At 42.5% G+C, this 15,360-nt stretch overlaps 1 protein-coding gene across 2 annotated transcripts in view; it reads left to right on the top strand.

Annotated features, from left to right (window-relative positions):
• The window catches only part of RIN2 (Ras and Rab interactor 2), a 196,368-nt gene that overhangs the window by 155,607 nt on the left and 25,401 nt on the right, over positions 1-15,360 (top strand). For both annotated transcript variants that reach the window (XM_073557428.1, XM_073557427.1), the window contains one exon: positions 4,534-4,606. In XM_073557428.1, the coding sequence (XP_073413529.1) occupies positions 4,534-4,606 (73 nt within the window). The remainder of the gene's footprint in view (positions 1-4,533; positions 4,607-15,360) is intronic.

Genomic DNA, 15,360 nt, shown 5'->3' with positions numbered 1-15,360 from the left:
GAAAGAAAAGGAGCCACAACCATAATTGGACTCAGGATACTTTACTATTTGTGTGACACAGCACTCATAGTAGCAGACACCTTCTCCTGACAGGTATTCATCCAGATGTCCAAAAAAGTAAGACGGGAACTTCATCAAAGAAAGTAACTTTACTCCAGTCTTCTGCAGTCCAATCCCTGTACTTCTGCAGAATTTCAGATTGTCCTTGATGTTTCCTTGAAGTTAAGGCCTCTTTCACACTTCCGTTTTTGACACTCAGTCAAGATCCGCCAATTTTGTAAAAAAACGGATCCGCCAGTTTTGTTTGCGGATCCGTTTTTTTCCCCATTGACTTTTATTATTGGCGGATCTTGACGGATTGTCGTCCGTTGCATCCGTTTTGGTGAGGATCCGCCAAAATGTTGGTGTCCGTCAACGTCCTCAAAGATTTCCAAACGGAGCTTGCAACTTTTTTTGGGCGGCGGATCCTCCAGACACTGATTTAACCCGAAATTCTGTCTGGGTGCCGGACAAAAAAAATCAATCAATATCTCTCTCTCTCTCGCCAGCGATTCCTTTAAATTTCCTCATTCTGCGGATCCGTCAAAAAACGGATCCTGTGGCATCCGTTCACATCAGTTAGGAACGGATCCGCTTGTCCACCTTTTTGGCGGATTTTAACTGACACAAAAAAACTGAAGTGTGAAAGAGGCCTAAAGGAAACCTGTCACCAGGTTTGGCCGATACGACTTACGGCCTCCGCCTTTCAGGGCTGATACTGTATATAAAATGCTGTATATCAGCCCTGAAAGGCTGTGGCCGTAACTCGTATCGGGCAAACCTGGTGACAGGTTTCCTTTAAGTGGCTTCTATCTCGCCCTTCTTGACACCAGGCAGTCTCCAAAAGCCTTGGTCTCACTATACATGCATATGCAATGACACAGCAACCAACCATAAGACCTATCAACCAGAAAAGACCAGACAGGGTATAATTAATCACTAATCTTTATTATATCGGTGGTTTCCTATAAAAACCAATTAAAAACAATGTGCACGTTGGGGGACAGTTTTACACAAATTTGTAAAATAATAAAAATTGGACCCAATTATATATACCATTCTCTAATATGTATTCCTCATATATTAAAAGGTGAAAAAACTTTGCTTAAAAATTATATATTGTAAGCAAAAAGTGCATGTGCATGAATAAATTATATGTCAATTGAACCAATAGTAAGTTAATAAATCACTGCCATATATAGTGCAGTGTGCATTGTGCAAAGAAACAACCATGTGCTATCATATCATGTGAAAAAAGGCCACAGTGACTTTTATATAAAGTGCAATACAATAGTGGAGGAATGCATAAAATTGGTCATGTACCTTTAAGGGTCACCACGCCCCTTTAACGCGCACCCCGACGTGCGTTTCGGAATACTTCCTTCAACAAGCTCTGCACAATTGCTAAATTCTCATTAGTACACAGTTCTTGCACTTGCTGGACTTTCTTCGAACTTTGAAGACTTCATAATAGAAACTGAACCTCTCTCTCTGAAGTACTTGATGATCTGATAATTGGTTTATTTAGGCCTCTTTCACACATCCGGTTTTTGTAATCCGGCACGATGCGGCGAAATTTTTAATAACGGGATCCAGCACCGATCCGGTTTTGTCCCATAAGCTTTCATGGTCGCCGCATCGTGCCGGATGGTTATGCGTTGTTGCCGGACACGGCATAAATTAGCCGTCCGGCATCTGCAAAAACCGTTCCCTGCAACGTTTTTTGTCAGCGCCAGACCGGCTTTTTCCACAGCGCATGCCCGGACTCTGTGAATGTTAACCCCACAAGTGCCCGGCGAGAGAGAGAGAGACCTCTCTCTGTCACCCGGACACTTGTGAGAGATCTCTCTCGCCGGGCACTTGTGGGGTTAACACTCAGTGTCTGGGTGAGAGAGAGAGATCTCTCTGTGGGGTTAACCCCACAAGTGCCCGGCAAGAGAGAGAGATTCTCTCACCTGGACACTAAGTGTTAACCCCCCATGTCTCTCTCTCTCCACCCCCCTCTCCCCTCCCCCCTCCCCTCCCCTCCCCTCTCCTATCCTCTCCTCCCCTCCCCTCCCCTCACCTCCCTTTCAGCAGCTGTCTCTCATCGGCTGCCTCTGTCCACCTCGTCCTGCGGCTCCTTTAAATAATGTCCGAGCCGTATCTCTCGCCGCACACACATCCGGTGTCACGGCTGCAGGCCGGATCCGGCGGCCCGGCTTTTTGCCGCACGCCGCCGGACCCCACACACCGGATGTGTGAAAGTAGCCTTAAGGGTAATCTGACAAGCAGCAATGTCCTCGCCTGTAAAGCCCTTTTGATGCAAACCAATAATGACTGCATGTATTTCCTTGGAGGTACTGTAACATGATTAGCAAAGAAGATAATGATTTCTAGAACCAGCCCCCTTGTAAAGCAACCAGTCTGCTCTTATAATTCAATCAGCATAACAGAGTGATCTCTGCTGCCTTGTACTTGTTAACTCTTTTTCTCCTGAACTAACAAGAAGATCAATGAAAATATATAAGCAGGTAATTTTGTAGCAGGGCTGAAAATCAGTGGAAATGGGATTTTTTTATTAACTTAATTTTCATAACAAGGAAATACAACTGTGAAAATCGTGTTGCATCATTCCCGAGAAGACTCATGGCTGTACTAGCTCAAAAGGTGCTTCTACTGAATACTGAGCAAAGGGTCTGAATACTTATGACCATGTGGTATTTCAATTTTTCTTTTTTCATAAATTTGCAAAAATTTCTACATTTCTGTTTTGTTTTCAGTCATGATGGGGTGCAGAGTGTACATTAATGAGAAAAAAAATGAACGTTTTTGAATTTACCAAATGGCTGCAATGAAACAAAGAGTGAAACATTTAAAGGGGTCTGAATACTTTCCGCACCCACTGTAGCATTGGAAATAGTCTATCTCTAATTAGAAGATTTGTTTGCAGCCCTGGAGTATCCAACCAAGGACTCCATAGTTATTTATTTTACTCACTAATATAGCACCATTAATTCCACAGCGCTTTACAGGCATTATTGGCTTTGTCCCCATAACTATTTAGATTCCCTATCATTATGTCTTCGGAGTGTGGAAGGAATCCTGAGAACTTGTAGGAATCCCACAGAGAACATACCGTACATACTAATTGTAGATGTTGTCCTTGGTGTGATTGAACCCAGAACCCCAGCACTGGAAAGACACAGTGCTAACCAGTGAGCCACCGTGCTGCCCCATAGCTTTCTATATTTGCAAATAGACACTTTTACATGGTAGAAATTAAACCCTTTGTATGACCTCTTGTTACAATATTATCTATTATCGGATGATGTTGTATGCTAAGATCCATCAGACATGAGAGCATGGAGGGAGCTGAAAGAGCATGGAGCGAGCTGAGAGAGCATGGAGCGAGCTGAGAGAGCATGGAGCATGCTGAGAGAGCATGGAGCGAGCTGAGAGAGCATGGAGCATGCTGAGAGAGCATGGAGCGAGCTGAGAGACCATGGAGCATGCTGAGAGAGCATGGAGCGAGCCGAGAGAGCATGGAGCGAGCCGAGAGAGCATGGAGCGAGCCGAGAGAGCATGGAGCATGCTGAGAGACCATGGAGCGAGCTGAGAGAGCATGGAGCATGCTGAGAGAGCATGGAGCGAGCTGAGAGAGCATGGAGCGTGCTGCGAGAGCATGGAGCGAGCTGCGAGACCATGGAGCTTGCTGAGAGAGCATGGAGCGAGCTGAGAGAGCATGGAGCATGCTGAGAGAGCATGGAGCGAGCTGAGAGACCATGGAGCATGCTGAGAGAGCATGGAGCGAGCTGAGAGAACATGGAGCATGCTGAGAGAGAATGGAGCGAGCCGAGAGAGCATGGAGCATGCTGAGAGAGTATGGAGCGAGCCGAGAGAGCATGGAACGAGCATTCTTTTGCATAAATATATTTGTTTATTATTTCTTTTTACATCTATTTTGTTATGATCTTGATTGAGTTTTTTTGCCATTGGAGTTAGTGAGGAAATACAAGCAAGAGAACGGAAAAAATGTAGCTGTCTAAATGCAAATTTCCTAACCTCCCATTTGCTAATATGGCACATCTGTCTGCCGTGATCACACCAGTAAACATCCTGTGTGAAGTGGCCCCAATACTACTGCAGAACTCTGCCAGCCCCACAATTGTTTGGACACAGTCAGACTGAATTGAGGATCATGTGAGTCCTTTGTTTTGTTTTTTAACGTCTTCATTGTGCAACTCTGATCTGTTTTGACCCATTTCTCAAGGATGAGTGAATGTTCCAGGAATGAGGAAAAGGGACATAAATTCCCGGCTCCTTATATTTAGCTGAATTACTCTGTTGGCAAAGAAAGGCGCGCGGCCCAGTTGTTTTCAATTAGGAGAACACTGCTTTGTTTGATAGTTGCAAAACATTACTGCTTACTCTCTGCGGAAAAACACCAGGATCTGATTTAACCTCGTCTTGTTTGTGGTCTTATATGGTGTCCATTATCTTTTGTCTCCCCAGCTTTTTCCTTGGAAGGATCTGGAATCAGCTTTGCGGATGTTTTTAGGCTTGTCGCTTTTTACTGCATCAGCAGGTAAGATAAATGGGGATCTACCTATGGTATATTCAGACCCCACATACATGACAAATAAGTCCATTTTTTCTCATTTATTTTTTATAATATAAATGACAGCTACTTTTCATTTTGAAAACTATACATGTAGTATTTCTAATCTAAAAGGGTGGCAAGGAGAACTGATCTGTAAGATAAGTTCTGGAGGACTTGATCCATTCTTGTAGGACAAGGGTGGCCATGCATTTAAATGGCTGCCATGTAATACCACAGATCCCTCTAGAGGCCACTGCAGGGGAAATGTGCAGCTGCCTGCAACTTCCTTGAAATCATCTCCTGTCAACAAGTCTCGGGCAAACACCTGATTCCCCTAGACAGGGCTGCCACTAGGAATTTTGGGTCCCCATACTGGCAACATTTTCGGGGCCCACTTTAGACTCCGCCCAGGCTCCACCCCAGCCTCGCCTCACCCCTCCAACTGTCCACAGTTCCACCGCCCTCTCTTGGAAAAACTCCACTTCTCACCAATCACACATTAGCAGTTCCCAACACCAGATCACACATATAGCCGGCAGCTTTTGTTTTGGCCAAAAGATTTTTTAAGCCGCCACCATAACACGGTAGACACTTGTGGCCGAGCTCTACTCTACGCTAACCTATTAAATATTTGTTAAAATATGCAGTACAATTTAGGTATATTTTTATTTTTCAATTTTTAAAATGACCAATAATATCACATACAAGGGACAAATACCACCGCACCATGTCCAGACCACATATTACCACCACATAGTGACTTATAATACCACATACAAGGGACAAATACCACCACACCATGACCAGACCACCTTATACTACCACAGTGACCGAATAATATCACGTACAAGGAACAAATACCAGCACACCATGACCAGACCGCATATTACTACCATAGTGACTGAATAATATCACATACAAGGAACAAATACCACCACACCATGACCAGACCACATATTACCACCACAAAGTGACCAAATAATAGCACATGCAAGGGACAAATACTGCAACACCATGTCCAGACCTCATATTACCACCACAGTGACTGAATACTACAATACTGATCAGTAATAAAAAAACACAATACTATCACCATAAGTGCCATTATACACAGGAGATCTGTATTTAGTATGCAGTGTCTGTGTACAGGTAATACAGTGATCAGTGACATTATACACAGGAGCTCTGTATATAATGTACAGGTAATACACTGATCACTGGTGACATTATACACAGGACCTCTGTATATGGTATACAGTGTATAGTGTCAATGTATAGGTAACACACTAACTCACCAGTGATGTCTCTAGGTGAAGTCCTTCATCTTTGCTTTTCATCTTTCATTCAGCACAGACCACCATCACTTCTTCCTGCCAGGGCTCGTCTCTGTAGGAAATAACACATTTATCTAGAGCTCCGCTTGCAGAACACATTACTTATTTTTTTCCCAACTTCTACATTACATCACATGAAGAAAAAAAGGCAACATAGTATCAATCTACAGAGTAACAGGACCGCCGCCCCATTTAAAACAGTATACTCAAAAATAAAATAAAACAGTAATAATATCCCTTATTTAGCCCCTATGGTAATAATATTCCCCATCCTGGCTTTCCGTGTGTCTCATTCCTTTCTTCAGCCATATGTTCTCCCATTCCGCCCTCATGAGTATCCATTCTGCCCCATATGATCTCCCCATCTGTCTCCATCGTATCCATTCTGCCCCATGATCCTGCCCCCTCCTGTGTCTCACATTCTGCCCCCTCCTGGGTCTCACTGTCACATTCTGCCCACTCCTGTGTCTCACTGTCACATTCTGCCCCCATGTCTCGCATTCTGCCCCCATCATGTCTTGCATTCTGCCCCATCATGTCTTGCGTTCTGCCCCCATCATGTCTGCATTTTTCCCCCATGTCCAGCATTCTGCCCCATCATGTCTTGTATTCTGCCCCCGTGTCTGCAATCTGTACCCATGTCCAGCATTCTGCCCCCACCATGTCTCGCATTCTGCCCCCATCATGTCTTGTATTCTGCCCCCATCATGTCTTGCATTCTTCCCCCATGTCCAGCATTCTGTCCCCATCATGTCTTGTATTCTGTCCCAATCATGTCCAACATTTTGCCCCCATCATGTCCAACATTCTGCCCCCATCATGTCTGCATTCTGCTCCCATGTCTGCAATCTGCCGCCATGTCCAGCATTCTGCCCCCATCATGTCTGCATTCTGCTCCCATGTCTGCATTCTGCTCCCATGTCTGCATTCTGCTCCCATGTCTGCATTCTGCTCCCATGTCTGCATTCTTCCCCCATGTCCAGCATTCTGTCCCCATCATGTCTTGTATTCTGCCCCATCATGTCTTGTATTCTGTCCCAATCATGTCCAACATTTTGCCCCCATCATGTCCAACATTCTGCCCCATCATGTCTGTATTCTGCTCCCATGTCTGCAATCTGCTGCCATGTCCAGCACTCTGCCCCCATCATGTTTGCATTCTGCCCCCATCATGTCCAGCATTCTGCCCCCATCATGTCTTGTATTCTGCCCCCATCATGTCTTGTATTCTGCCCCCATCATGTCTTGTATTCTGCCCCCATAACGTCCAGCATTTTGCCCCATCATGTCCAGCATTCTGCCCCCATCATGTCTGCATTCTGCCCCTATCATGTTTGCATTCTGCCTTCTTCCCCCATCATGTCCAGCATTCTGCCCCTGTGTCTCACAGTCTGCCCCGGGCCCCCCGGATCGCCGCTTTCAATTTAAAAAAAAAACAAAAACAAGTTCTTCTTACCTGGCTGCGCTCCAGCGGCGACACTCCCTCCACGCAGCTGAAGCGCGCACTAACCGGCGACTGACAGTGACATCAGACTCCGGTGATGTGTGCGCTGTGGCTGACGTCAGCTGCCAGCCTCCAATTGACTGGCAGCTGTTAACTATTGACGTGCGGGCTGAAGGGACCGCATGTCAATAGCATTCAGCTGCCGCAGCGCTGCTAGGGGCCCGGTTTAGCCTGCCGTTAGGGGCCCGGTGAGCAGATGAGACAATGCCCTCTCTGCCCACCGGGCCCCATACGCCAGTCAGGGTGGTGGTGAGTTCTTCAATAGAAGTCTTCAAACAGAGGCTGGACGTCTATCTGTCTGGGATGATTTAGCGAATCCTGCTTTGAGCAAGGGGTTGGACCAGATGGCCCAGGTGGTCCCTTCCAACTCTACGATTCTATGATTCTATGCCTTGATGGCGGCCCTGCCCCTAGAAGCTTCCGTTTGAAGCGATAGTCTCTTGTTAGACAGCCCTTTTTAAGAGTTTTTTGTGCATATTCTATGTATTATGCAGCACTAGATTTCTCATTTAGCTTTAGCATTAATTTTACTAATATCTGAGAAAAATAAATGTAGGCCAATGTAAAAATATGGCCAAAGTATTCACATTTTAAAAGAGAGTCCACAACCAACTTTAGACCCAATTCCTTTCTCTGAATAAGCCCAGTCAATTTTTATATAACTACCCATTTCATGAAAATGACATAAAATTTTATTGTTTGTATTGCATTTAAAAAAAAAAAAATTGCCAATTTTTTTTTTTTTATTTTAGATCACAATTTTTGTTAGAAAAAAAAACACACTTGTAAACTTCCCTGGGACTGTTTTAGACTCTGACTTCCTGTCTTTTCAAAAATGGCTTTCAGCAGGCTCATTATCATCAGAGGCAAGATTACAATGGCAGGTAACACCTGCTACTGGATCCACCAATCGCAACATGCAGTTTCACAGCTGACCCCCAGAGGCCACTGTGAAAATTGCAAGATTTCTCATTTTTATTTTTAATGCAGATTGTGATACGTTAAACAATTTACAAAAATGTTTGAAAAATATATATATTTAGCAGAAGGACCTGTTTAAACAATAGTTCATTTGCTGATAAAGCAAACATTGTTAGGCTGCATTATAATCATTCAAAATGAGGATAGGTGGGTGGAAAGAGGTGGCTTGGCCCAAGGTGGTATGCAGCACCTCAGTTTCAGCAAAAGATGGTCGACACTGTCCTTCCTACTGTTGGTCACAAAAAGTCACTAAGATATAGGATCTATAACAAGACCAGCCCTCCTGAGGATCTAAACCGGAAGAACAGAGTCATATATGTGTAGGAAAGGAAAGGGGTGAGTGGAATAGCGGTCAATCGAACAAGTTATCTAAAGTGTATGACCAGCCTAAGCCACGCTTTTACACTATTTCACACCTCCATCTTAATTTAATGTTTGATAGCCTAACAAATACAGTATATTTTCATGTTTTGTGTTTTGTTTTTTTTTTGTTTTTTAAGAAAACCTTCTTTTTTTTTTAAAGTGTTTGTAATGAGACTCAACACTCCTGTTCTGCCCCTCCCCCAAACTGATTGCAAGAGATGAGAAGTGAAAGCTGTCAGTTCATCACACTCGGATCTGCTGTGCTCGAGCCCCTGTCATCACACCGTAGTGAGGAGAGCAGCTTGTGAATTCATGTTTGCAGCCTGTTCTGAGCTATTCTGGGGGCTTATGATTGGTCAGCATCAGAAAGAGGAAGAGATACACGCCCCCAGTGAAATCTCTCTGGTAACGCCCACTTAGTCTTAAAAAAAAATAACTGTTTAGGTGACAGATACTTTGATTGCTAATATCTCCGTAACGGAGAGGTGAAATTTAAAAAAATATATATTTTTTTTTATTTTGCTCCGCAGCATGTATTACACAATGTGCCCAGTTCAGCATGAAAAATTAGTAGTTGGATGCTCCAGGGGTCCAGTGTGGGTATTTGTGCTTTGTGTTTCCAAGAGCAGTCAGCAGACCTGGGAAGGAAACTATTTGTATGAATGGTCTCCTAGCTATGATGTAACCTCAAAGATAGTAAAAGATAAATGTAGTAAAGTGCTAGTGAACCATGTGTTATCTAGTGTGAAAAGTTCACTCACGATCGAGTAATTGGAACATAAAGGTCTCAGTATTGGCTCAGTTAGAGCATACTATGATGAATTGGCTGTTTATTGTGATGTTTGCCCAGTGCTCCATTTAATATCTGCTGTTCCTGTTATTATTCATTCTTACTAATTTTATGTGCCGTGATAACAAACTGAGGCTTATACTGTAAAGTAAAAGCTTTATTATGAGTTTGGACTGGAATCTGCTGTTTAGGAATGGCTGTGACAAGCACATGTGGTCGGCCGAATGAGGATAATGCTGGTCTGGGCTGTGGACCAAGGAAAGATGTAATAATATCAGCTCCTATGAAAGGCAGTGACATGGGGTCATCTGCCCCCGATGCTCCCTTGTGTTCATTAGGCAAAGATGGCTAATGACGGGATCATGCCATTAGAGGTGGAAATGTGATCCAAGTTTCCACCTCACAAGGGACTTTTCCTGCACCCAGGAAGTTCGGTCATGGCGCGTAGCATTCCAACGGAACAATGAATCACACTGTAAACTCACTGCACCTTGTATTATAAACCTTCTTTTTATTCATTTGTCCCATAGAGGAAGTTGTAAATGCAACCGATTTATTGGAGAACTATAGGAATTCTAAAAGCCTAAGTCTACTATCGCAATATATATTTATTTTTTCTTCTTTTTTTTTTCTTTCAATGTTTCAATGCATTAACAATAAGGCTACTTTCACACAATGAGTTTTTTGCTCTGAGTATTTCCGACAAATGTAACCTAATTTACTTGATGGGTTCAGAAAATCTGTAACATCAAAAGCTCATCGTGAGAACATAGCCTTTAACAAGAAAGAGCAGCATGTTGTAGAGGCAGAGCCCCTGATTCCATTGATGCGTCACTTAGTGGTCTGGTTGCTGTAGTTTTGATAAAATCACTGGTTTATAAACAGATTATCATGAGAGGACTAGTAAACCTGTTGCCAGGCAGCCCTACATATTAATGAGCTCTATATAACCACCACTGATTGTGCATAGAAAGCAGCAAATGTGCATAGGAAGAAAGCTGCCAGTCAGTGGTGTAGGTGGGGTTATACAGAGCTCAGTATTCAGAGAGCTGCTCGATCTGCTGCAAATAAAACAGTGATTTAATTAAATCTGCAGGAAGCAGCCCAGTAAGGGACAGGCAACTGGAATCAGGGCCTCTGACCCTACATCATGGTACTCCCAGATTTTCATTTTATCTTAATTTTTACTTGATTTCACTTCATCTTTTACATTTCCTAGGGTTTGTTTGATCACTTGAACAATATATATTTCTATACTTAAAGGGGTTGTCTACTACCTAGACAAAGTAAAATATACCTCCTGCACTGGATTCACTTCACCAATGTTGGTGCCAGGTCTGCTAGTGTTCGCATGGCATTGTTATGCCACTTGAGCCCTGCAACCAATCAGCGACCATTATTGGGCTACTGCACTCTCCCATATTCTGCTTGTCTGGTATTCATTTGTGGAAAGTAAGAGCGCAGCTGCCCATTAGAGGCCATTTATTGGCTGGAGGGACAAACGTGGCATAGCAATATCACGCAAGTCCTGGAAGACTCAGCGCCAACGTTGCTGACCTCAAGTCTGTGGCAGGAGCACAAAGATGGCAGCAGTGAGTGCCGTCAGGGAACTCCAGGCCTTTTGACATACCATTGACACTTTGCGATTCTGTTTTGGGGGGGTTGGGCCTCTAGTTATAGCTATCAGAAATTAGACAATTAGAAAAACCTTCTTAAAGACAACCTTTCACCATTTTTTTCATGTTGATCTGGACATACGATATAATAGTGGCTGCAGAGCAGAATAAAGCATGTTTTTTTATTTTGCCTATCTGTTGCGGAGATATTAGCAATCAAAGTATTTGGCCCTCAATGAGTTAATTTTCGGGAAATCCAAGTGAGTGTTGCCAAATAATTTTCACTTGGGACGTGTTTCTATGTTTGACTCTTAACTAATCATAAGCAGGCAACAACAAAGCAGAAAAATAACACACCCCCGCAATAGTTTAGGTTTTTCAGAGTGTGAGATGTATAATGACAGACTGCTGTGATCTCCTGGTCTAACCTCCTGCATGATTACAGAGCACAGGTGACTCGCACCTTTCAGATACAGTCCCTGTGCAGGAATGGGCAGCTTAGCTGAGTTTAGATGTGTCACATTAGAAACACTTCTTTCACTTTATTTAAGCACAACAAACATAAGTGTGATTCACTGTCTCCGGTCAGGCAGAGTGAGGAGAGGGGCAGTACAGCAGAGCTGACAAAGCTATGAGAGGAGGAGAGCTAATAGGAGGATTTGTAATGTGACATTGCTGAGCTCAACTGTGCTGTACCATCTGAAAAATGTGTAGAAAGGTCTTGTTTAAAGATTTATCCACAGATCATGCTATAATTGTAATTAGCATGTTTATGATGGAGGCAGGTTGGTCAGAGGAGGGTCTTGAGATACTACAGGTTGTAGAGGCTACGGCATTAGGCTCTTGTGTCCTCCATGTATAACGTAATGGTTTTTGATATCTCTTTATGGTGCGAAATATAACTGAGATATTTATCAGCATCAGATCATTGTTATCTAGTGCTATCTAGTGTTATCTAGTATCCTACATATCCCCAGTATTATGAAGAGTTCCTCTTTGTGATCAGGTTCCCTGACACTAAGATGCGACCTCAGAAACTCTTCATTCATGCACATTTGTTCCAAGCTGTTGGCCTGCTTCCAGGCTGCTTTATACAATGCTGTTTTTGGACGGCACATCCTAAGTAACCTCAAATAAACTTTTCTGTTCATGCTGTGTATAAGCAGGACTTGGTGCTGTAGGTAGAAAAAGCATTTTGGAAGCACGCTGCGCTTGCTCCGTCTTACTTGACCTCAGTGTTTATAGAGAAATGACATAATGCAGCCATGAAAGCTTTACTGAAATTTATATGCGTGCCAATAACCGAGGGATAAAGCGCGTATAAACGTATTATCGCACATCGTTACTTAGTATATATAAAACTACTAAGTTCCACATGTTGTCTTAGGTTTTATATTTTAAATATCTCCTAAGTGTAGCCTTGCATAAACCTGTGCAATCTACTTTACTATCCATTTACAAAGACCGTTACAAGGCGAAGTTCACTCTATGGGTGCAAAATCTCCATGCAAATAAATCTTGATTTTCTCCGCTATTAAAGCGATTACCATCATGGTTTTAATAAAGAAGCCATTCTTGGAAAGCGTTACAAGAAGTATTTCAGTGGAAATTTTAATTAAACTGCTGAGCGTCGCGTTAGTCACGGATTTATTGCGGTTTTGCTATGGATTTCTGTCTTAATTGAATGTGGACACTGGAGCATTGAAGTCCACTGTATCGAGATGTTGTATTCTTTTTCTAGGGACATCAGATTCTGTGTAAGAAGCCCATCAATTCGCTGAAAATGCTGGTATTTCCAAGCAGATTATACAGTATTTTTTGCAGTTTGGTTATGGTGCGCTTCTTGCTCCTCAATTTGTTGCTGCAGTGTATTCAAGGAGCCAAAAATGTTTCCTCTGGAAATATGAAAGTTTCCTAAATAACAAGTATTTCCAACTGAATTCCCATAGCCGTAATAATGATCTATACAGATCTGTATCCAAAGCTCCTTGTCAGCTACAGTGACATGTAGAAGTTTGGGCACCCCTGGTCAAAATTACTGTTATTGTGAACAGTTAAGCAAGTTGAAGATGAAATAACCTCTAAAAGGCCTAAAGTTAAAGATCACACGTGTGCTCAGATAACTTTGATCAAGGTTTCAGACCGTAATTAGCCTGTTAGGGTTATGGTGTATTCACTATCATCGTTAGGAAAGGCCAGGTGATGCAAATTTCTCAGCCTTATAAAAACACAGCCTCCTCTATCCTTGTACCAAAAAACTGGAGCCATGGGTTCTTCTAGCAGCTGCCTTGCATTCTGAAAATGAAAATGAAAATGGTGGAGGTCCACAAAGCCGGAGAAGACTAGAAGAAGATAGCAAAGCGTTTTCAAGTTTCCCTTTCCTCAGTTTGAAATGTAAATTAAGAAATGGCAGTTAACAGGAACAGTGGAGGTCAAGATAAGTTTTGGAAGACCAAGCAAAATTTCAGTGAGAGCTGCTTGTAGGATTGCTAGAGAGGCAAATCAGAACCTCCACTTGACTGCAAAAGACCTTCAGAAAGATTTAGCAGACTCAGGAGTTGTGGTACATTGTTCTACTGTTCAGAGACACCGGCACAAATATGGCTTTCATGGAAGAGTCATCAGAAGAAAACCTCTCCTGCATCCTCTCCATAAAATTCAGCATCAGAAGTATGAAAGAACATCTAAACAAGCCTGATCCATTTTGGAAATAAGTCCTGTGGACTGATGAGGGTAAAATAGAAGTCTTTGGCCGCAATGATAAAAGGTATGTGTGGAGAAAAAAAGGACACAATTTCAGGAAAATAACATATTGCCATATTGGGAGTGGATCAATCATGCTTTGGGGTTGTGTTGCAGCCAATCTCATGGGGAACATTTCACGGGTAGAGGGAAGAATAGATTTAATGAAATTTCAACAAATTCTTGATACTAACATAACACCATCTGTAAAAAAAAAAAAAAAGCTGAAGTTGAAAAGACGATGGCTTCTACAAATGGATAATGATCCTAAACACACGTCAAAATCCACAATAGACTACCTCAAAAGGTGCAAGCTGAAGGTTTTACAATGGCCCTCACAGTCCCCTGATCTGAACAGCATTGAAAACCTGTTGCTAGACCTCAAAATAGCAGTGCATGCAACATGACCCAGGAATCTCACAGAACTGGAAGAGTTTTCCAAAGAATGGATGAAAATCCCTCAAACAAGAATTGAAAGTCTCTTTGCTGTCTACAAAAAGTGATGTTTACAAGCTATGATATTTGCAAAAGAGAAAGCTACTAACCATGCAAGGTGCCCAAACTTTGGCATCGGCCTATTTTCCTTTTTGTAATTTTTAGATTGTAAAATATGACTTTTTTTGTTGCCTAAAAAGCAAAGGAAATGTTTATTTTTAGTTTTTTTTTAACATCTTTTCATCTTTAACTTGCTTAACTATTCACAATAAGATTAATTTTGACCAGGGGGCCCAAACTTCTATATGCCACTGTATGTACAGTTTTGACCATGTTCACACAGTGCACAATTATGGTGCAGCATTTGTGTGCCCTTCGGTGACATTTAGTCAAGAGCCAGGCATTCTCTGGGCGCCTTTGGCCAATCTGTGGACACAAATATAGCCTTATGTTGGTGCTTGGTGGCTCTACATTACAATTGTATGACTTTACCTGGTACTGTGGCTATGTACTACACGACAATGCATGGCAGTATGTGCATGAAATTGGTTTTCTGTGTATATTCTGCATGTTATATAGATCTGTCCTTTTTTACCTCCTTTTGCTGCACGTGGTCAAGATTGCCAGCTTTAAAAGAGAAAAATCAAATGGGTTTTTGCGATACTCTGTCATGAATATCTGGGCTATAGGTGTCTATTTGTGGCCACCCAGAAGTTGTGATGTGTTATGCAGCCTGTTACGGCTTTAGCCGGCATGTCACAGTATTGTATGAAATTTCTTTTGGGAGAAATTAGAGCCCTTAACCAAATTTAAGGAACACTGAACAGCATTGAATGAATGTACATTGCACACAAAACTGTTTCTTAACAAAAACGTTAAAAAACAGCACCAAAACTGCACTAGTATGAACAGCATTCAAGCCCAACTATTGGGCTCATCTTCTAAATACCTATTCACGTGTGTAAACTGTATAA

Source organism: Dendrobates tinctorius, unplaced genomic scaffold (genome assembly GCF_039654945.1).
Source record: "Dendrobates tinctorius isolate UK_male_01 unplaced genomic scaffold, ASM3965494v1 ptg000250l, whole genome shotgun sequence".
NCBI classification, from domain to species: domain Eukaryota; kingdom Metazoa; phylum Chordata; class Amphibia; order Anura; family Dendrobatidae; genus Dendrobates; species Dendrobates tinctorius.
The sequence above is the reverse complement of the archived record's forward strand: the minus strand, read 5'-3'. Positions and strand labels throughout refer to the sequence as shown.